We start from the raw sequence: 23,059 nt of genomic DNA on the forward strand, positions 1-23,059 counted from the left end.
AATACGTGTTTTTTTTTACAACAATGCTAATACGTGTTAATAACGTTCAGTTAAAAAAAATGTTGATAACGTGTTTTATTTTACCCACCTTTGGCTTTTTTTCCCCCTCACCCCACCCCACCCGTCTTGGCATATTTCTTTCTGATGATTTCTCATCCGGAGTGGTTAGAGTAACTTGTATGATTAGTCATAGACTCATAGCTATTGGAGCATTGAATCACTTAGTCAAGACTCTATTTTGCTTTCCAAAAAAAAAAAAAACTTAGTCAAGACTCAAGTGGTTTTGATTCTAATTTTTTAGATAATTAAGTCTTCATTTTTAAAGTCAAGTAAACTCATCATTCTCTTTCTTAATTTTCTTTCATGTAAATCCTTTTTTTTTTAGTTTTTAATCACAGTTTTAACAAATTCAATCAATTATTTTTAAAAAAATTACTCGAAACTCGTTAACCAGTAACCACAATGTCAAATTTCACTCCAAATTAATAAATTTTTTAAAATTTTCTCTTTAAAACACTAGTCGTTCACATTTCATTAAATTTTTACTAATTTTTTATTTCTAAACTTTTAAAATACTTATGTTTCGGGCCATATTTTGCCTTTGTGTAACCGTTATGGGCTTGGCACCACCTAATTAACCACCTTAATTCATTAAATTAATATTCTCGACCATGAATAAGACTATAGTGAAAGAACTTATTTTGAGTTTCTGAAACATTTTTTATAGGTCTCATGATGTTACATAAGATGTAAGGATCTTTTTTCTTGAGTGATAGAATCTAATTTGGATTCTTGAATTTTACTTACACAGAAGAAAAAAAATCAATATTTTTTGAAAAAAAATGAGAAGTTCTTTAGAGTTTTTCTCTTAGAATTCAACATCTAGCATGAAGAACTTTTGAACAAATATAGTGATAGATTTGGTGGACAAAGATTATTGAGCTTAATAACCCAATTCAATAACCCCTATTAAAGATGCTTTAAGCTCCCACCTCAAAATTGTTATCACAAAGCATTTGACTTACCCAAGATGGCATTAATACCCCAACGACTTTGAACCTTGCCACATCAATCATGTGCTTGAGTAACTAACTCATTACGTGAAGATATAAGGTTAATTGGATGGTTAAAAAGAAAGAAAATAAGAAAAAGGTCATAGATCCGATTCTTCTTGTTAACAAAAATTAACAATTAACATTTGTCGATAAAAAAACTAGATGTGTCAACCACATGCCTAGTAATTGAATAACTAACCTCTCTACCAGATACCAACGCTATCTTTAAGGTGTTTTTCCTAAATAGGTATTTATTTATTGGATTAAATATGTTTATCATACCTAAAAAAATAGATTATTTTCAATTTATTACCTAAAATTCACTTTAGTTCATCTATGTACTTGACATATTTTTATGTTTTACTATAGTACTTGTCAGTAGTCTCATCTTGTTAAGTGATGACATAACAGATGGAGTGTCACGTCATCAACGCCTAATCACTTTCACGTCAGTAAATTCTTCCGATTCCTCCCCTTCTCCTTCCTTGTCTCCCTCTCTCCTTCTCTCTCTTCTCACCCTCTTCCTTTGCTGATGCCAAGAGTCGCCGCAACCATCGCTCCGCGAGCCTATTTTTCGCACTCTCCTTCACCACGTTGTCTTTGCTGCGTTCTCCATGAAATCCTTTTGCAACGAGATTCTCATCCTCTCCTCCATTAACCTCGTGAAGCTCCACGGATACTACAGGGACCCAACCTTCTTACCCCAAGGCATCATTGATGGTGTCATCATCTGGTGGGAGGACAAAGGTGAGGCCACTGCCTATGGAGGAGGGGTTGAGGAAGAGCATGCAACGAAGGAGGCCGAGGAAGAGCACCATGACAATGTTTGCGATCTCCTCAGTTCGTGAGGTGTCGATGTGGACAATGTAGAGGCCTAGGTCAATGCAAGGGCAAAGTCGGCAAACCCAAGATAGAGGATGAAGTGGTAGGAGCAGAGGCAACGCAGGGGAGGTAGGCGAGGGAGTGGAGGAGCACGACAACGGTAGACTCGATCTTGCTGCCGAAGAGACGACTGAGGGATTCGAATTCAAGGGAACAATCCTCAACGCAATTTAGGGTGCAACGAGGGAGGCTCAGTTGATGAGGATTTTTTTAAATAAATTAAATAATAATATGACTTTAATTTAGGTACGTGTCAGTGAATAGGTTTGATGACATGACACTCTGTCTGTCACGTTATCATTTAATAAAATGTGACTAACAACGAGTATTATACTAAAACAAAAAAAATGTCAAGTACCTAAATAAGCAAAAGTGGATTTTAGATAGTAAATTGAAAATAACATATTTTCAAAATATGATAAATATATTTAAACGTTATTTATTTACTTATTTTCATACTCTCATCTCAAAATCCTTAAAAGTGTACATTGCAATTTGTCCTAACGAGACTCTTGTTGTGTTCCACACTTCCACCTTTATTCTCAGCTTAAAGCCTCTTCGCTACCACTTACAAAGAACCTACGATCCCTCCACCGAACAATTTCATGTCCGGAATTTAATTAGTGTAAATCCCAAATAATTGGATAGAAAGTAAAACAAAAATTGAGAGTCTTTAATTAAAAAAAATTGACAATGAACCATATATATTTACCTAACTTGAAAAATAGAAAAACCTAAATAGTTAAAGAAATAAGAAACAAAAATCACACATTATACAAATAAAAAAACTAGTACAATTAAGTTAAATTTTTATTAGTGACTTACTGACAGAAAAATATTTATTTTTCCTTCATTGAGTAATTTTATATGCATAATTGTGAATTTAGTTCATATTAGAAGTGATAATTAGGTAAATTCCATATCAAACTTAGACTTTAAAATTTAAATTTTAATATTACAGGTAAAGTTTGCTCAAAATCATAATCATCTAACCCAGAATCAATGTTAGTGTTAAAAAATTTACACTATCAAACATTAAAAATCATTGTTGACATACCTTTTTTGTTTGGTGAATACATAACTTTTAATATAATTAAAATCAGTTTATCAATTATTAAATGATAGTGTAAAAATTTTCTGCGCTGGACATCGATCAATACATATACAATTTACTCTTATTATTATAAGTAAACTTACTGGGTTTAAAGTAACATAGTTAGATTATAATAACGGTTTTAAAAAGATTACACTGTCTAGCTAATTTAATTTCAAGATGCTAGCTTATATCCTCAAATTAAAAAAAAATGGTTCTATTCATATACAAGCAGGTTTAATAGTTAAAAACATACCAACAAAACCAGCTGACGCATAGTATATATTAAATTTTGCATATTGCATAGCTAGCTAGTGATTCAAAGGAGCCTGATTGAATTGACACAAGTATATATATTACTTTTTTTTAGATCAAATTAACTTTAATGATTAGGCAAAGAAGAAGCAACCCAACAACATACATATATAATTGTAACTGAAATACTAACTGACAGTAAACTCAAAAATATAAAAACAAAAATTCTGACCGTTAAGTCTCTAGAAGACTTAATAAATTGTCAATCTTTAATTAAAATATAATGAACACACAAGATATACAAAATGTTATAGAAACACATCAATAACTTTCAAAACTCTAAGGACAGCAACCATGCATGCATGACCCTTGATGCCATTCTAACCACATCTGACAACATTAATCATGAGTTCATCAATTTTGAGAGCTATTTCAACTCCTTTAATTAAACATGGAAAGATAAGAAGATGATGAGAAGAACAATAATATAAAAATTGGGGAGCTAGCTTAGACAATTGGTTGATGAAGAATATAATTTTATTTGAAGGGTCACTCCCGGAAGTACCGGTCCGTCTTCTTCTCCCTCTTCACGTTACTTTCGTCCTTCTCATCACATTATATCAATCTCTCTCTTCTATATAAGATGTGGACAAGTTGAAAAGAACCTTACCATTAGAATAATAAAGTGTGATAATACACCAACCCACCTCAAGAAACAAACAAGCAAAATATAATTATAAAACTAAGCGGCTAGATTAAAATAATAACCCAACAAAAAGCATCGCCTTCAATCTTGCAGTCAACGATTCCTTCACCAACTCACTTCCTAGGTTCAAAACTCCAAGTTTCTTCTTGATCACCATTCACCAATATACATACTCTTGTCTCACCAAGTTCATTTCTAACCATCAATAGGTTAATCATGCTCCTCTTAGACGTTGTTTCAATAATTTTCTCTATAATCATTTATAAAAGATAAAATAAGAAACAAAAATGAAATTAATTAATTTCTTCTATAAGTTAATTAAAAAAAGATTATGCTATAAATGATAGATTATAGTGTCAGCATAGTTGGAATTCTATTCTCTATCGTGATATCTTTGCATACCTTTTTTTTTTTAAAAAAAGTTTATGCATTAATTAAAATCTTCTAAAAATACTAATTTTAACTTTTACTAAAGCTAATATTAATTTATGGGACAAATTTATTTTATTTTTAATATAAATACTTAGAGAAACTTATTCTCATATACTCACCACTTATCTCAAAAAGACAAATTAATCAAAGAATATAGAAGTGCACTATTCTTTTATTTGTCCTGTACTAGATTTTAGCTGTCATATCACATAGATGATCATTGCATTATAGGGACGTTAGTATGGAACTTTAGTGATCAGTTTAGTTAGTAAAACATACTTATAGTGTGTTTCAGTAAATGTTTACAAACTCGATTCTAAATAGTCTTGATTATTTAAAATTAAGTTTGATTATAAATATGTTGAGTTTGAAGTTATTTATATTTGAAAACTTAAAAACAAATTTGTTAAAACTTGATATAAAATTCCCATCTGAACATTTTTTTTACTACTCAAATCTTAAGATACACTTCTTCCAACACAATGCTGGATTGTGTGTAAAGAAAACTAAGACAACTTGGCAGTTTGTGTGATCTGTTGTTGTTTAGTCTCTCTGACTATATAGAAATGGTATCAATTTTTAGAAATGAAGTACCTTACGGTAAATATATTTTTTATTTAATAAAATTCAGGTCTTAATCATGATTAAATGCAAAGATGAAAGGTTTTAAGTTCTTTCTAGAGTGGCCATCAAATCCTTTTATGTGCTTGAAGAGCTTAGAGTTAGCAGGTTTATATCTTTCTTTGGCTAATAAATAAACAATTAAACATGATTATCTATCTCTTAAAAAATTCCATTTGCTACTTCATTCCAAAATCAAATTTAAGGAGAGTATGGTTGATCTCTCAAGCATGGTATTTAAGGATTTGCTTTGGTCAATTCACACAGTTACGGAACTTGATTGATTAGGATAATTAGGTAAAGGCTGACGAATAGAATTACCAATTACTTTTGTGCCTTGTATATATGACTAATTAAGAAATAACTATATTATATTTCTAAGTTTGTAACAGATGACACATAAACTATTTTAACTAGTTCAGCAGCGCTGGCAAACCTTTAATATGTGTACGTGGACCACTAATTAAGGTCATGTATACATATATTAATATAATAATGATGAAAGGAAAAGAACTTACCATCTTGCATGCATTTATAGGTATGATGATGTGATAGGCATTTCATTAGTTTTGGGTGTCTCTTTTTTTTTTTTAATTTGATTCATGTTTAGGGAAATTATATTAATAATATATCATTTTCACAAAGTTTATTCTTCTTTTTACTAAGAATTCCACTACATAAGCTAGTTGTTAACCATTCCCCAGCTTTTATACATAGGCTTCTTCACCAATGAAGCAGTTTAATTAAAGATAGAGATACACAAATTCCCAGCAGCATATTACAACATCTTCCATATGCAAAGATCATAGAAAATGGCTCATATATAATATAATCCATATATATATATATATATATATATATATATATATATATATATATATATATATATATATATATGTGACCAAAAAGCTGAACTGAAATTTAACTATAGCTTTCTTTTCATTTTCTCTAATATTGTTGAATGCAGCTATATTTCTTCTGGTGTAAGCATCAATTTTGTTACTTTAGCTTCAGCGATTGACCCCAAGTCAAGGGTTCCAAACTCTATCACATGCAAAACGAATTCAAATAACGTTTGGTTCACCCTTTTGCCTTAAAATATAAATCATGTGTGTATATGTGTGTTTCGAATTTTGTGAATGACATTTAGGTCTCGAGAAAGACATGACCATCCCTTTAGGAAAGAAAAGAAAAGGAAATTAAAATTAATGAGCAAGTCCTTTGAAGAAAAAAAAACCTGTTGAAACATCATGGTACCAGTGCAACAACAGCAATATAAACTATGTTTATCTTAATCAACTTTTAAAAAAAAAATTAAACAAATGGAACCCACTATGTAGTCTTGATTAAACAATTGTTAGTAAAGTTAATCCATAGGGTATGGACCACTTCCAAAGAAGAAAAAAAGAAATTAACTGTCAATTCCATGTGAAGGGCACCTATTGCATCGAAGCTAGCACGATGGTGCATGTTCTCACTCTTTTACAAGCCGCTTTTCACTCAAAGCTGGTTGAGATTGTTGCACACACATCTCTTGTCTTCCATGGAAAGCCAATCCAAAGCTTTCAAACTTATGTTAATTAATTAATTCAAATGCCCATTAGCACCCCCCATTATTTTAAGGGCTAAACAACCGACCAAACTGAAGCGTTCATGTGACGGATTATGATAGATTTGGAATCTTTCTTGTCATCATGCACCTGCTTAGCTAGTTTAACCTCTTTCCATATGGAATTCTACAAACGATTGGTGGCATAATGTCAACGATTTTGCTTCCATTTGATTGGTGGGTGCATGGTCCGTGGTGCCGATCTTAAATTGTTCCCATTATGTACTCTGAATTATTATTTCTTATTTAAACTACAAGTATATATATCTTCTATCGGAACCAATCATAATCGAGTTAAATAAAATTATTATGTGTAGTAAAAATTCTCCTTTAACACAGTTATATATCTAAAATTTGAACTCAAACTTATGATTAAGTTGGTCCATCATGTGCTTGGTACTTCTTGGTTTGTCATATGTACTTTGAATTTGAATACATTGAATTCTTCAGGACTAAGGCCACATTTAATGTCGGGTCAACATTATTAATGAGCCTTGCGGTTTAAAATCTTATCCTCATTCAAGATTTAAATTAGAGAAGGACAAAATTTAGACTATAATTGTCTTTAGTGTTGTTCTTGCATCAGAATTGAAATTTCAGATGGTAATCCGCGTAATAAAAAATTTCATTAAATATCAATACAGATTATGTACTGAGAAAAGACTTCAACTCTAATTGAAGAACTGCGTCAAAACCACATGTAGACTTACATCTAATTTTTTTCTAGAAAAAACAAAACTTATGGAATCCTTGAAAATTTAAGGAGTTTGATACTGTTACTGAGAAACTTCAATTCATCCCCCTATCTCTTCTTTGGTATGCCTAAACTCATTCTATTATTGTTCCAAAAAATAATTTTAAAATCAAAATCCTAATATTTCTGAGTAACATATAATAACATTGTTTAAGCTAAGTTGGCCTTCAAGAATTTTAAGGCCAATTATGATGCCATGTCTACTACTAATTTATAATATAGTAGAAATATGAATTAAATGGTGATATACTAATAGTATCAAATAATTTTTTATTATCAACTAATCACAAATTATTATTAATATGATTTTTAAGATAATTATTATAAAAGTCAAGAAAGTTGAATGATACCATAAATCTTTTTCTCCGTATAATCAATACTTTTTCATCCGTTTTTAATGTAAAGATTTTTAAGTTATGCACTATTTTTTTATATATAAGGACTATTTTTTATTGAAAGCAATCTTGTTCAAATTGAACTAGATAAAATTACATTCAACAACAAAATTATTCTAGATATGACTTTTAAATCATTGCGGCAAAAGTTAATAATTTATAATTAAATAACAATACCGTTGAACTGTTAGTCTTCTTATTAGATTATAAAAAAAGTTAATGATCTTTTAGGTGTAAGTAATTTTCATGGTAACGGGTCCGCAGAAAATTTACCAAATGGACATATATGAGATATGTATATTAATAAACCTATTGTGAAATCCATAATTCATCGGACAAAACGAAAAAAAAAAAAACACTCCGTACTATTAATATATTATCCATGTATTGTAGTTTAGAAAAAGGGGTGGTAGTAAAAAATATGTTATTCATTTGGAGATGAATTTTTATATTTAGATTGTATTCTTATTTATATATAAATTATTAATATAGGCTGATACGCCTAGGAGAAAAAAAGGAAATAGTAGCAAGCTTAAAGAATTTAGTTCCAACATATTTGGAAGTGCATGCAATTATAGTACTTAGAAACTTCTGTGGCAAATTTTAAAAGTTTACTAGTAATAAAATTGAACTTTGTTGGAGCTTAGGGAACTTACATTAATAAACGCTATTATAATAAAAGAACGCTGCTATGACACATTGGTGTTTGATATCTATAAGAAAAGGAATTGTCTTTAAACAAATACACTTCGAAAGAATGATTACTTACTTAGAAACATGACTCGGCAGGGTTCTTTAATACATCCTAGTTTAAGTTATCAATGAAAAGTGTTTTTATTTTTATTCAATAATTCGTTTTCACCATTAAAATTTCTAATTTGGAAAGGAATGATTGTTGGTAGAACCTAAACAACTCAATAGATTAATGTCTAAGATACTAGTGAAAGTGTCACAAAATCGATCGCGTATCTGCTTTAGGTAATTACTTAAAAAAGATGTCGATTAAGCCACTTGAGATATAAAATCCATCGTTAACAGGGTATGTTTATTTGGTTTCATTTTTTATTCTTTAATTTAATTAGTAACTGATAGATTGGAAGAAAGATATAGTCCTTTAGTTTTATATATCATTCTTGTCCTTCGCTGTCCAATCAAAGCAACTTAAATAAGTAAAATTAAGGATTTGATTAGTTATTAACATTATCATATTATTATTACTACAAAAATATTATATGAACCAAAACTATTGTCAGGATTGAGATGTATGTACCTGATCATGCAACAATTATTTCATTTATTTATGAACTAATCATATAAAGATTTTTTTCTTGCGCACGATGGATTAGGCTTCTAAACGAAACAGTTTACCCAATTTAGTATGTCAATGAACCGATTAAAAATTCAATATTTAGTATCATGGACATCAACAAAGGTTTTGGTTGTAAGTTTACAGGTTGAGCAAAAGTGCAAGACCTTTTGATAAAATTTTCCAAATGTTCAAACACTCATTCCAAAGTGTCTGGATTAGCTTATATAAACTTATATATAATCTGAATTTTATATAGGGAACTTTTGACCAAAATAAAAATGACTTATTTTCTTCAAATTAATCAAAACTACTAAACAGGCATATAATCTTTCTAGAAAATTATAAAAAAAAAACACTATATTTATCTAACAAGAATTTTCAAAGTAGAAATTTTTAATATGTTTTCAAAATAGGGTACTATTAATAAAATAATTACAATTTATTAAAATATTGAACTTTGAAAAATAAAATAAAATTCAGATTATTAATTCAATTGAAGTGCAAGTGTGCAGCTAGCATCACTCGAGTTTTTGTTTTGGTCGTCCAAACATCTGAAACTGGGCCAACTAAGGCCCAACTAGAGAGGGAAAGGCTCGTAAAGATTGGCCCAACAATACAGATAGGGATTTTCTAGGGGCACCCAACATTTTTGCTGGGACACCCAGCAAAACAGTGAAAGGGCGAATCTGTATGCATTTTACCCTTCACTTTTACACGCTGATCCGTGCCGATCTGTATGCATTTTTTTTTGAATCCGTATGAGTTTCTTTTTTTAATTGTCAATCCGTACTGGGGCATACGGATTGCCAATCCGGGCCCATAGAATTTATTTTATTTTATTTTTCAAAAATTATGATTTAATTTAAAATTAATGGTCCAGGCAGGGATTAAACTTGTGTCTCTTGCGTTATTAATAGAACACTCAAACCAACTGAGCTAATAAACATATTATATTATAAATAAATAGTTTCGCTATATATAATAGACACAAAAATTATATAATGAGCTTTTCACCATATAAAATATATTTTTCAAATATGTTTAAAATTTAGTAATCTTGTACTCTAAAATTCAAAATCAACTATTAATTTTTTTTTTAAAAAAAAGCAATACCCATTAAATCTAATAATCAACTACTAATTGTGTAAATTACACTTGAAAGACACCTAAAATTCTAAAATATATATTGTTTGAAAATAAAGTAATATATTTTTACAAAAAATATCCTTAATTTAGTATCAACTCTTAATTACTAGTTTTTTTTAAAATTATTTAAAAAATTTCTGTAATCCCACAAAAGAAAGGCCTTAACGACCCAGTTTATATACTATTGTGATAGTAAAAAAATTTAAATTATTTTTTATTCATTTACTTTATTTAAAATTTTTGATAATTAAACAAATTTGATATTTAATTGAATGATGTATTTAGATGTTTATTATAATGATTAAAAATTAAATAAACATGATATTTAATTGAATGATGTATTTAAATGTTTTTTATAGCAATTGATAATTAAATAAATTTGATATTTTTTTACATATGTAAATACTTATTAAACCTATGATTTTTATTTATAATTTATGTATGTAAAAAATTAGTTATTAGATAAAAAAATAATCATCACAAAATTTAATATGTAAATTTATACGTACATTAAATATAAATTATAAATTTTAGTGTTATATATAGTGACACTATTTGTTTATAACTTAATGTGTCTATTAGTTCAGTTGATTTGAGTGTTTTATTAATAATGCAAGAGGCACAAGTTCAATCCCTACTTGGACCAATAATTTTAAATTAAATTGTAAATTATATTTTTGAAAGAAAAAAAATCCTATGGGCCACGTATGGATTTATGAGTCATACGGAAGTTGGTGTTGCTAGTTTCCCTGAGTTGATCTGTATGTTTAATTTCAACATACAGCTTGATCTGTATAAACCTTGATCCGTATGGTATACAAATTTTTGAAATTTGTAAAAATTATTTAAAGTTTTAATTCTTTTTAATTATAAATATGTTTGTATGTAAATTTGTAAATAAAAATTATTTGTTTATATGTGTATTTGAAATAATTCGTATGTAGATTGATAAAGGGTTTTTGGTTTTTAATATATATGGTTATGAATTGTAGTATTTATAAAATGGTATGCAGTAAAAGATTACGTTGAGTTTTGTATGATATTATATGTATAGTGCGGTTAGGTGTTGTATGTTTGTCATGTGGAAATTTTTAATTTATTATTAAGATGGACGAAGATCAATGGATATATGATAGTATAATGTATGATATTATATGTATAGTGCGGTTAGGTGTTGTATGTTTGTCATGTGGAAATTTTTAATTTATTGTTAAGATGGACGAAGATCAATGGATGTATGACAGTATAATGTCTGAAGAAGTTGATATGAATGATGAAAATAAATAAGAATGTAGTGTGAATGAACAACATGTTGATTGTTCGGATGGGTTCAATACTTCTCAGGTAATAATCTTTATTATTGTTATTAAATTGATAAAATGAATGTCCCTTTGAAGACTAAAATTGTGTGGGTTGCATTGTAGGTGTTTGCTACCCGAGATGATATTTTGCAATGTGCCCAATCAGTTGCTCATGAAAACGGATTTGTGACGGTGATTATGAAGTCAGACACAAACACTGGTATTAGAGGAAAGACTTCATTTGTGTTAATTGGTTGTAAGAGGAGTGGTCAATATAGGTCTAGGAAGAAAGATTTTGTTAGAAGAGATACTGGGAGTAGGAAATGTGGGTGTCCCTTCAAGCTTCATGGAAAATCAGTGGTTGGAGGGTAAGGTTGGATGGTGAAGTTAATGTGTGGGAGTCATAATCATGAATTGGCCAAGTCATTAGTTGGACATCCATATTCTAGGCAATTGACTATGGATGAAAAGACAATTATTGCTAATATGACAAAGTCAATGGTCAAACCAAGAAACATTCTGCTAACGTTGAAGGAGCACAATGTCAATAGTTGTACAACAATCAAACAAATATACAATGCAAGAAGTGCATATTGTTCTTCCATTAGAGGAAGTGATACTGAAATGCAACATCTAATGAAGCTTCTCAAACGGGATCAATATATTCATTGGCATAGATTAAAGGATGAAGATGTGGTACGTGATATCTTTTGGTGTCACCCTGATGCAGTGAAGTTATACAATGCATGTAATTTGATGTTTTTGATAGATAATACCTACAAAATAAACAGGTACAGACTCCCACTACTTGACTTTGTTGGTGTGACACCAACGGGGATGACATTCTTTGTTGGTTTTGCATATCTGGAGGGTGAACGTGTTAATAATGTGGTATAGGCTTTAGAACAGTTTGAGGTTTTTTTCTAAGACGTGATGTCTTTCCTGGAGTTATTGTGATTGACAGAGACTTAACATTGATGAATGCAGTAAAAATCGTATTCCCTGAGTGTACAAAAACTTGTTGTGTAGGTTTCACATCAACAAGAATGTCAAGGCAAAATACAAATCCCTAATTGGTCAAAAAAATGTTTGGTAGTATGTGATGGATGCCTGGGGAAGTTTGGTTGATTGTCTTTCGGAACATCAGTTCGATAATTGCCTTAAGAAGTTTGAAATTGTTTATTCACCCTAGCCAATGTTTGTTGATTATGTTAACGAAACATGGATAATTCTCCACAAGGAAAAATTTGTTACAGCCTAGACGAATAAGGTGATGCACTTAGGAAACACAACAACAAACAGGTATGAAAATGTTCAAGTTTTTCTATTAGGGTTAATGAATTAATGGATTTTAATAATTGTATTTGTTTTTTGTGCATTTCAAATGTAGGATTGAATTTGCTCATTGGGCTTTAAAAAAAGTATTACATAACAGCCTTGGAGACTTATGTAGTGTTTGGGATGCCATGAACAGCATGATCACGCTGTAACACACTAAAATTAAAGCATCCTTTGAAACAAGTACACATGTGGTTGGACATGTTTTTAAAGTTACCTTATACAAGAGGTTTCTTGGCATGGTTTCAAGGTATCCTTTAAATCAGATTACTGTTGAGTATGAGCGTGTACATTATGCTGGCAAGAATCCTTCTCGTTGTGATTGTGTCATGAGAACTACGCACGATCTTCCTTATGCATGTGAGCTATCTAAATATGTTCTTGGTAGCATCCCACTAGATTCAATCCATATGTTTTGGAGGAGACTAAGTTTTTCAGACCAAGCGTTATTTGAGCCCCAAGTGACCATAAAGGAAGAGATGGAAATCATATCTAAGCGATTTAAGGAACTTGATGTTTGTGGTAAAGTAACTCTAAAGAGTAAACTTCAGGAAATTGCATATCCTAATCAAAACTCTATGTGCCCTCCTCCAGAAAAGGTCAACACTAAAGGTGCATAGAAGAAACCCATGAACAAAAACCAAAGATCAACAAAGTGTGATCCATCTTACTGGAAGTATGTTGATGCTTTATATTTTGTGCAAAATAGTAATTCTTCAGTGAAGTGTAGTGCATCATCTTCTGACCAACCCATTCCAAGAAGGATCATGCTGATGTTCGATCAATTACATTCATTTATACACGATTTCATTGACAACATTGTGGATGTCAAAGCTGATAGTAACTGTGGATATCATGCGATTGCTACTTTATTAGGTATGGGTGAAGATTCTTAGTCCTTGGTGCGCAACCATTTGGTTAAAGAACTTGGCAAATGGTCAGATGACTATATCAAGCTCTTTGGTGGCACAAACAGATTCGAGGAATTAAGGAGGTCCCTACTTGTTGATGGGTTATCCATGTTATGTAATTTATGTTTTGTTTTTTAAGAATTAATTTTAAATAAATGTGATATGTATATTTGTTTGATTCAGGTTACTATGGATAAGTGGATGGATATAACTGAGATGGGATGTATCATTGCATCAAGGTATAATGTAATCCTTGTATCGTTGTCGCTACAACAAAGCATGACGTTCTTTCCTCTTAGAAGTTAACCACCAACAAATTCTTTTGTGCATCGCATAATATATATCGGTCATGGCTATGACAATCATTTTGTTTAGGTTGATTCAAGATAGTCCTATTTTTAAATTTATGCAATCATTTGTATTATAATTACGTAAAATTGTTTGTGCATGTACAATAGGTTTATTTAAAACACTATTGTCCTTTACTGCCTCTAGCATTGTTATGGTCTAGGAATTGTCGTCCTCAAGCAAAGCAGTGGACAACTTCATATATTAGTAGAATGCATCAGTACAGAAACTTGATGATGTTGAAAAGAGACTATGTTGACATAACTGTCTAGCCTCTAATGACTTTGTAATGTCCTACATTAATATATAATTGTTAGGCTGCATATTCACGTAATTGTCAATAGCTTTGTTACGTTAAACTTAATTGTTTAAGGTGTAGAACTTAAGAATTTACTGTGACGTCATTATTAGGGTTACCTAATACATTTAACGGTTACATAATTTAAAATAATTTGTTAACGTTAACCCTAATATTTAGAGGCATAAACATAGACTAAAAATTATAAACCAAAATAAGTTAACATTTACAAAATGTTTGGGAAAACCAAAATGTTGTCAAATACAAGAAAATTATAAACATAGTCTAAATATTAAAATATAAAATGCATGACGTCTATGGCTGATCTGTGCGCCGCCTTTGTCGCGACCTAACATAAACATTGCCCTATGCTGTGACACCCCTAGCGATCCTTAAGCAGTCTTCCATGACCTCGTGTACTTATGTGCCTGCAGTGACTATCCGTAGGTGAGCAAACGCTCCAACCTTTCTGCGATTACTTGGCAAGCCTCCTATGACATTGAAAACAACCGATAAAGTATTACATTATTTCAAAATTAAACTAAATGACATTTAATAGAACATTAATGCAACATTATTTACCGCTGCATGTCTAGGCTACTCCACATCAAAAAGGACATGTGCCGATGCTGCTACTGGTGCCACTAGAACCTTAGGGATATGTGGCTCCACATATGTGTCATCCTACATCACAGGTGGATGTCTAGCCAGATTAGCAGGCTGTGTTGGTGTCATGAATGAATGAGAAATCATGAAGAATCACTGCATGTAATCTGATGCATATTGTCCTGGCATAACACAAATCTGCCCCACTACTGCAAGATAGTAAAAAAAAATGCATCCACTTGTCGTCAAAATCTTCAAATGATAACATTGAACCCGTAGTCTGTGGAGGAAAGGTCTAAACATATCCAAATTGTTGCACCACCTTCTCTGGTCGGTGTCTGACGACAACGGGACCCCATCGTATATGACCTGACAAGCATGAAATCAGATCAAAATCTCGCACTACACGATGGTCACCGTAAGGCATCTAGCAAACATTAGCAATCGTCAGTCCATCTAGACGTTTTCGGTACGTCGATGCTGGTAATGACTTTGAAGAAGCCTTCGTAGCAATCTACCGGCAAACACGTGCTGACATCTCATCATAGTCTGGATTAGTCAAAGACTCAGCAACAAAGGGAAAATGATCATATATCCAACACTAGAAAGATTAGATCAAAATAAAACAAATATCAAATTAACTTATTAAAAACATATTAATAACATTTTAAAAACAATTAAATTACAATAATTGACAATAATTACCTATAATAGGGTGATGTAACCAGCAAGCTGTCGGTTGTCGCTCTTACAAGCATCATTCAAATTATCATACATATGAACTAGGGCGGCAGCTCCCCATGCATAGCTTCCAAGATGACTCAAGTCTCAGAAAACGTCTAAAAAAACAACATGAACATGTGTTGCACTCTTGTTAGAAAAAAGAATGCATCCTAACAAATGCAACAAATAGGCACGAACTGCAACAGTCCAATGTCCGACCTCCCATTTACTCTGATAAATATCTCGTAGTCACGATATGTGTATGTATGCCCCATAACATTGTGTTGTCTCAACTCTAGCTTCCTCTCCAAAGACTTCAAGTAACTCCACCAACATTAAGACCGCTTTGTCGACATGCAGAGTCTCAAAGCTTTGGAATGCGCCTATAATAGAAAGATGAAGCAGAGAGGTCACATCATCTAGGGTGATGGTCACCTCTCCAACAGGAGGATGGAAACTGCTAGTTTTCTTATGCCACCTCTCCACAAAAGCGAATATAAGTTCCCGATCACAAGTGTTCACTGAACATGCGATCAAAGAACTTAATCCTGTGACAGCGACTAGCCCTTGACTTTCAGGAGCAGGCCTCCCAAATTTCTGAACCTTCCTTCCGTGGAAGAATAGCTTCAATTCAGGACGTTCCTGCAAAAAAAATTAAATGATTCGACAACATATAAAAATAATAATTTAAATTATGACAAATTTAAATAATAACAAATACTTAGCAAATAAATTTAATTCAAAATTTTAAATAGCTCTCCATTCCATACGTTGACTGCAACATGGTCGCCATAGCCAGTCAACACGATGGGTCATGCGGCCCACCTAGAAATCCCTCAGCATCATCAACAGCTTCTTCAGCATGTGCATGTAAGTCTTCAGTCATGTCAGGAGCATCCTCTTCGAAGGGTCGGCAAGTGTACCGATCCGCACAAATAGTATATAAAACGGTAAGACCGAGTATCGTATCCACAGGAAATTTGTTTCACCTAGACTATGTATATTCAGTATGTAAACACCTTTTAACTTTGAAATGAAGTAAATATTGACTGGTGAAATAAATTTTCTGCAATATTAAACTACTTAGACTAAAGTAAAATACTCAAAGACATAAAATGTGACAAATATCAAGATAAAAGTGTTGGGGAGTTTCCTACTGAATTTCTCTTGTCGTATAAAAGGGTTTTTCTCTATTTAACGTTATCCTAGTGTTCTTACAACAAGAAAATACTCAAACCATGATTCCTCACATGAATGAGCCTAACTCTCTTAGATTTTGTTCTTGATTCCTCAACAAACTCGTTCTAAAAGAGTTGCACTAAGCATACAATGTAAAATATACTAGATTACTGCATTTTATTCCTAGACACACAGATTTCTAGCTTGCTCTATCAAGTTCTAAGGTTTTAAAGAATTTTCCAACACTAAAAAGCCTAACTAAACACAGAAATGGGTGATCAAGCCACATGCATGTAAAATAAATGTAGATAGGAGCAAAGAACACCAAAAAAGAACATTAAATAGATAGTTAGAACATTACATCAAGAGTTTCAGTAGTTTACTCCCCAACAAAGAAGTTCTAGCCTTCCATTACAAGCAAAGCTTCAAAATCACAAGGAAAGAAAATATTTTTGGTGAAAGAAAATGGAAAAAGATGAAGGAGAATGTCTTCTCCAGCCTCTCAGCCCTTCTTCTCTCTATTTTTCACGTGGTAGATAGCTTGCTAGACTGTGGTTGTGGTGGGTGACCTAGAATGTGGTTGTGGTGATGCCCTTTTGGTTTTCTGTCAATCTCAATGTTTTAAAGGCTCTTGGACTTCTCAGCACACGAAGGCTCGCTCAGCGAGCATGTCTCGCTAAGCGAGAGTAAGTGAAAATCCGCTAAGCGAGCTTGGGCGCGCTAAGCGCGAGAAGAGACAATGTCCTCGCTGGGCGGGCTGGCTGCGCGCTGAGCGTGTAGATCTCTGACTTATCCTTTTCTAGGGTTTCCCATCCGCTAAGTGAGCTGGTTGCCTCGCTAAGTGAATGAAGCTCGCTTAGTCAATCTGCCTCGCTAAGCGAGTTCATCAGCAGCTTTTTGCACCTTCTCTTCTTTGGCCTACAAACTGAGTTGAATTCAACATTAGGTCACAAGAAATGGAGTTTTTACTCTACAAAATCACACAAGAAAGAAAATATATACAATTTCCACAAAAAGAACCATAAATTGGAGGCACATTGTTATTTTCTTGCAAACTTTCAATTCAATAATAACTCATGAATAACATCTAACACATCCTTAGCAATAGGGGCAGTTTCTCGTTGCCTACGTACGGATGTTGTAGGTCTTTGCCGCTGGGGAACATCATCTGAATGATGATGATCCTCTCTTCCCAGGGCTCTACCTATAATCCTGCTTAAGGCACGACCTAACTCTCTAGTTCTAACCATAATCTGCAAATTGACACACATGCATTTTTTGGTTGAATTCAATATTTACTATTAAAATAAACATAAACAACTACAAAATTTATAACTACAAATAATATATGACTATTTTTCATTGAATAATATACGACTATTTTTCATTGAAATAAAATAACACCATTTATAATTATTTCATAACACCATATATGACTACATAATTAAAACACAAAATTCATAAATAAAATAACTACATAATTAAATAATATATGACTATTTTTCATTGAAATAAAATAAACATAAACAACTACAAAATTCATATATTTACTATTAAAATTTATAACTATTTGATAACACCATGCAATCATACGTATTATTTTTGAAAACACAAACAATACATATTTTTAAAACAAAACTAACAAATAAACTACCTATTTAAAAACATTTTTCAAAACATAAATACCTATTTTTAATTTTTTTTATTTGAATTAAAAAAGGTCATACGGATCAAGTTGATCCGTATGCGTTATACGAATCATATAACAGTTACGGATCATGTTGATCCGTACAAACGCACAAAAGGAAAAATGAAAACGCAACCATTAACGAAAACACGAAGCTTACCTCGATGGTGGAATAGTAAAACGGAGCTGCAGGTCCTCAATGCCGACAACGAACCACCCAATGTGCGGCAAACGAACCTCTAAGGAAAGGAAATGGCGCTAGGAGGAGAAGAAGCTCGAACGGCAGTGCAAAAACAACCAAACGGCACAGGGAAGAGGGAGGTACGAAATGCGTGAACAGTGCTAGGTATACAGGTTTTAAATTTTAAGTGAAGGACATTTTCGCCCATTCACTTAAAATGTTGGGTGCACCAGCAATAATGCTGGATGCACCTAGCAACATCCAACAGAAAAGGAGCAATTTGATCCCTAAAACTTGACCCTCTTTTATTACAGAAAGGGTGATCTAGAATATCGAAAGGTAGTGTTAATATTACAGCAAGTAAAACGACAAAAAGAAAAACAGTCTGAAAAGTGAATCTAACAACTAAAACTTAGATAAAGCTTCCTGCACCCTATAAAAATCAAGCAACACTCCCTTTTACATTTCAGTTGGGCTTTCTGAAATATAAATGGGGTGTTACTTGATTTTATAGGTGTATATTGGCAGAAACACCCCTAAAACTCTTACATTTTGAAAGCCTTTTCCAAATTGGCCCATGGCCTGTCACTCATTCCTTTTGGTCCACTAAATATGATCCGTTATTGCAAATGATGTGTTGAGTTGTAGGCCCAATAAAATTAACTCATCAAGAACGAAATAGCTACATCCATATATTGTTCATATATTGAAGAGTAACATTGATCAATATTTTTAAAACGAATTTATCAATTTGAGTAGTGGATAGGTTTAATTGACGTGTTGTAATTAAAAGTTTAAGTAAAGTTAGGAACAACTCAAGCTCGACTTCACTCAATAAGAATTGATTTGACTTAAAATTTGATTTGAATTTAATACGACTTTTTTTTTAAACTCGAACTCTATTTAATTCAAGTTTACGAACCACTCAGTTCACTAGCTCAATTCTATTTAAATTATAATTATTTTTATTTATTTATTTCATTTAAAATAATGAAAAATATGAAACTAATTTAAAATTTAATTTAATAATATAAAATATATTATTCAATATATATTGAGTCAAACTATACATAATTCAAATAAGTTCAACTCACTTATAATACAAAGCTCAGTTTTTAACATGAATTATGAATGTTTAAATAATTTTGATTTATACGAAAGGGATATCAAATAATTTTGTATTAATATAAATTTTTATATATATGAAATGAACTTTGAATCTATATATAGATTTTGAGAAAATGTTATTCAATTGAAAGTTATTAAATGACATAATAATAGGTAAAAATTATACAGGATAGTTTGATCTCACCCTTAACAAAAAAAAAAAAAATACTAACAAGTGAATTCTTCACTTTAAATACCCTAAAATATCTCACCCTTAACAAAAAAAAATACTAACGAGTGAATTCTTCACTTTAAATACCCTAAAATAACGTGATCTATTCATGCTTGCCTAAGCTACAGTACATATAATCTATAAAAGATGATAAGTTTCACCATGAAAAGATTTTTTTTTCCATCAAGAATAAGACCGAAGCTTAAATGATTGGCACAGAGCAGGTGAAAAGAAAATGTGAAACAGAATGCACAATATTTGGACAATATGCATTCACAGATCACATTTCACAAAAGAGAAATAAAGACAGCCCATGATAAAAACTCATGCTCATTTCAATGTCGTGGAGCTATTGAAAGCTCCACAAAAGTTCCACGTTTCCTTGGCATATTGTGAAAAGTGTGGTAACCAATATGACTCGTATGTGCTCTATCAAGGCACAAGGATAGCCTAACAAATTGACATATTCTCTTTTTGAGGAATAGACAAAAGAGTCAAGAGAACAGTGCCCATAACTCTCTTTCTTTGTTAAGATCAAATCATCAGAGTGGGAGAGACAGTCTGATACTACATAAGACAAATTCATCAAATGGCTTCCACTTGATCACAAAAAAAATCCCAAGAAAAAGAGTGCACATGAAACCATGATATGAAATCAGAGACACGTGTTCATTCCTGCTTACTTGTGATGCCACCCTATCATTTTCCTTGCTCAAAAGGGCATTATCTATCTCACCACAGAATGTTTGTTTGAAAAGTCATCTCCTAAACAGTTAATATACAATAATTCTCCTCTAAACTATTCAATCAACTTAATCAGAAGGAAATTGTGTCGCTTAATCTCTCATCTCTTTTTTGACACTCCTATGGAGTACTCGTAAGTGAAGTAAAAGAAAAAAAAAAAAAAAAAAAGAAACTAATGCTTGCATCCCTCGAGTTTAACATAATTATACACCATAACATAATACAATGCATCTTTCCCTTAATGTACACATTTTCTATTCTTTTATATTATCATATGAAATAAGGAGTTCAAAAGGAGGGGGTGAATATCATGCATAACTAAATCTTAAGACATGTTTTTTTTTTATTAATTTAGAATATCCCCTAACTAAAACTAGAGAGACTTGATAATTCATTTTCCTTAAAGTATTGAAATTTATTTTAGGTGTTAGTTTTTTTTTCAATAGATGTTTTTACATATACATAGACTTGATAATCAAACCTTTAATCACAATTATCACATACTTAAATACCATCATTATCCGTCAAATATCACACTGTGCTATCTTAAGATATTGTTTGTGTACAGAAAAAAGAAAGAAAAAACAAAAGAAATTAATAATATTGAAATACAGCAAAAACCCATTTCAAGCTCTAATTAGCAAATCCACTTTGCATCATGGATCGAAATTCTTCAAAATCCACAAACCCATCTCCATTCTTATCAACCCCTTTTATCATACGCTTGCACTCTCTAAGACTACAATTATCACACCCTAGATTGATCAGAACTCTCTGCAGTTCCTTGGCTGAAATCAGGCCATTCTTGTCAGTGTCAAAGATAAGAAAAGCATCCATGAGGTAACCACCATCATGCTCCATGCCACTTCCAAATTTCTCTTCTTTTTCTTCTTCCATGCCATTCATGACAATCATGAACTCATCCAAGTCCACAAACCCATCTCTATTGAAGTCCAACACTTTCACCATGCCTTCAGCTTCCTTGACAGCAGTGCACTTGTTGTATCCAAGGCTTGAGAGCAATTCACTGAGCTCATTGATTGAGATCTTCCCATCCCCATTAGTGTCAATAAGCTTGAAAACTTGATGAAACTGAGTGGAGAGCTTCATGTGAAGGAAAGAAGAGGTTGACAGGTCAGAACTTGAAGAGAATAATTTTATGTTGGATTGTCTTCTCTTGCAGCATGCACCCATCATCTCCTTGATTCTTGGTTTGTTGAGGAAGAATTTGGTCTTCCTATGAAGAAAGGTGAAGCAAGTAGCGAAAGGTTCCAACATAATTAAGGGAGATTGAGAATAAGAACTTTGTTGAGCACGCATGTAGCTTTATCTATGACATACCATTTACCAAGAGGTCTCAATTGAGAAAAGTGTCTGAGTTGTTATAAATTCTCTGGTACCTTGATTTATACAGATAAAAAAAAATCTATGCCATGCACTTTTGTCACCTTGTAAATTGTAATAATTCTCCAAGTTTTGTTCCGATGTGATCTCAACTCTCGAGGCACTTTGCAAATGGGTGAACCCTTTCTGAGGCAAAACCCTGGCTCTTCGTATTATTCTCTTCTCTTTCTTCTTTGTGTCAGCTGATTATGAAATTCAGTTGGTTAAATCATACACAAACAAATAGATAAGGATGTATTTGAAGAGACTGATTCATTTTGGATTTGATTAAGGTCTTAATTGGTGGCTGGTGTAGAAAAGTCATAAAATATCTCCTATACTATGTGCTACCAATTAACTTTCGCTTTCACAGGCCAACAATTATTGTTATCTATATCTTGTGATCTCCGCAGGACTGCATCGATGAAATTGACAAGGCAATTCTCTTTGGTGACTGTGTATTTGGATTTTGTGTGAACAAAAGACAATCCTCCTTTCTGAGGAACTCGTGTTCCATTACCAATCCTTGTAAAGGCCTTTTTATATAATATCCTACCTTGTAACAAGATTGGATAGCATGACACATTAATAATTTTATACTAGCATTTACTTCACGTATTGGACACTTAACTACGTCAAATTTTAATTTCTTTAATTACTTTTTTATCCCTGTAGTTGTAATTAACTTGTACATAAAATTAATTTTAAATTAGTTTAACTTATGGAAGAAACTTATTTCATATTTCCTTATTTTCTACTCCTAT

General features: G+C 31.9%; 1 protein-coding gene across 1 annotated transcript; it reads right to left on the minus strand.

Moving 5' to 3' along the window:
* Positions 1-21,380: 21,380 nt before the first annotated feature.
* Positions 21,381-22,698, minus strand: LOC114405852 (calmodulin-like). Its single transcript, XM_028368363.1, has one exon. The coding sequence runs from the start codon at positions 22,230-22,232 to the stop codon at positions 21,546-21,548; it is 687 nt and encodes a 228-aa protein (XP_028224164.1). The 5' UTR covers positions 22,233-22,698; the 3' UTR covers positions 21,381-21,545.
* Between the last annotated feature and the right edge of the window lie 361 nt (positions 22,699-23,059).

This window comes from Glycine soja, chromosome 3 (assembly GCF_004193775.1).
Source record: "Glycine soja cultivar W05 chromosome 3, ASM419377v2, whole genome shotgun sequence".
In the NCBI taxonomy this organism is placed as follows: Eukaryota; Viridiplantae; Streptophyta; class Magnoliopsida; order Fabales; family Fabaceae; genus Glycine; species Glycine soja.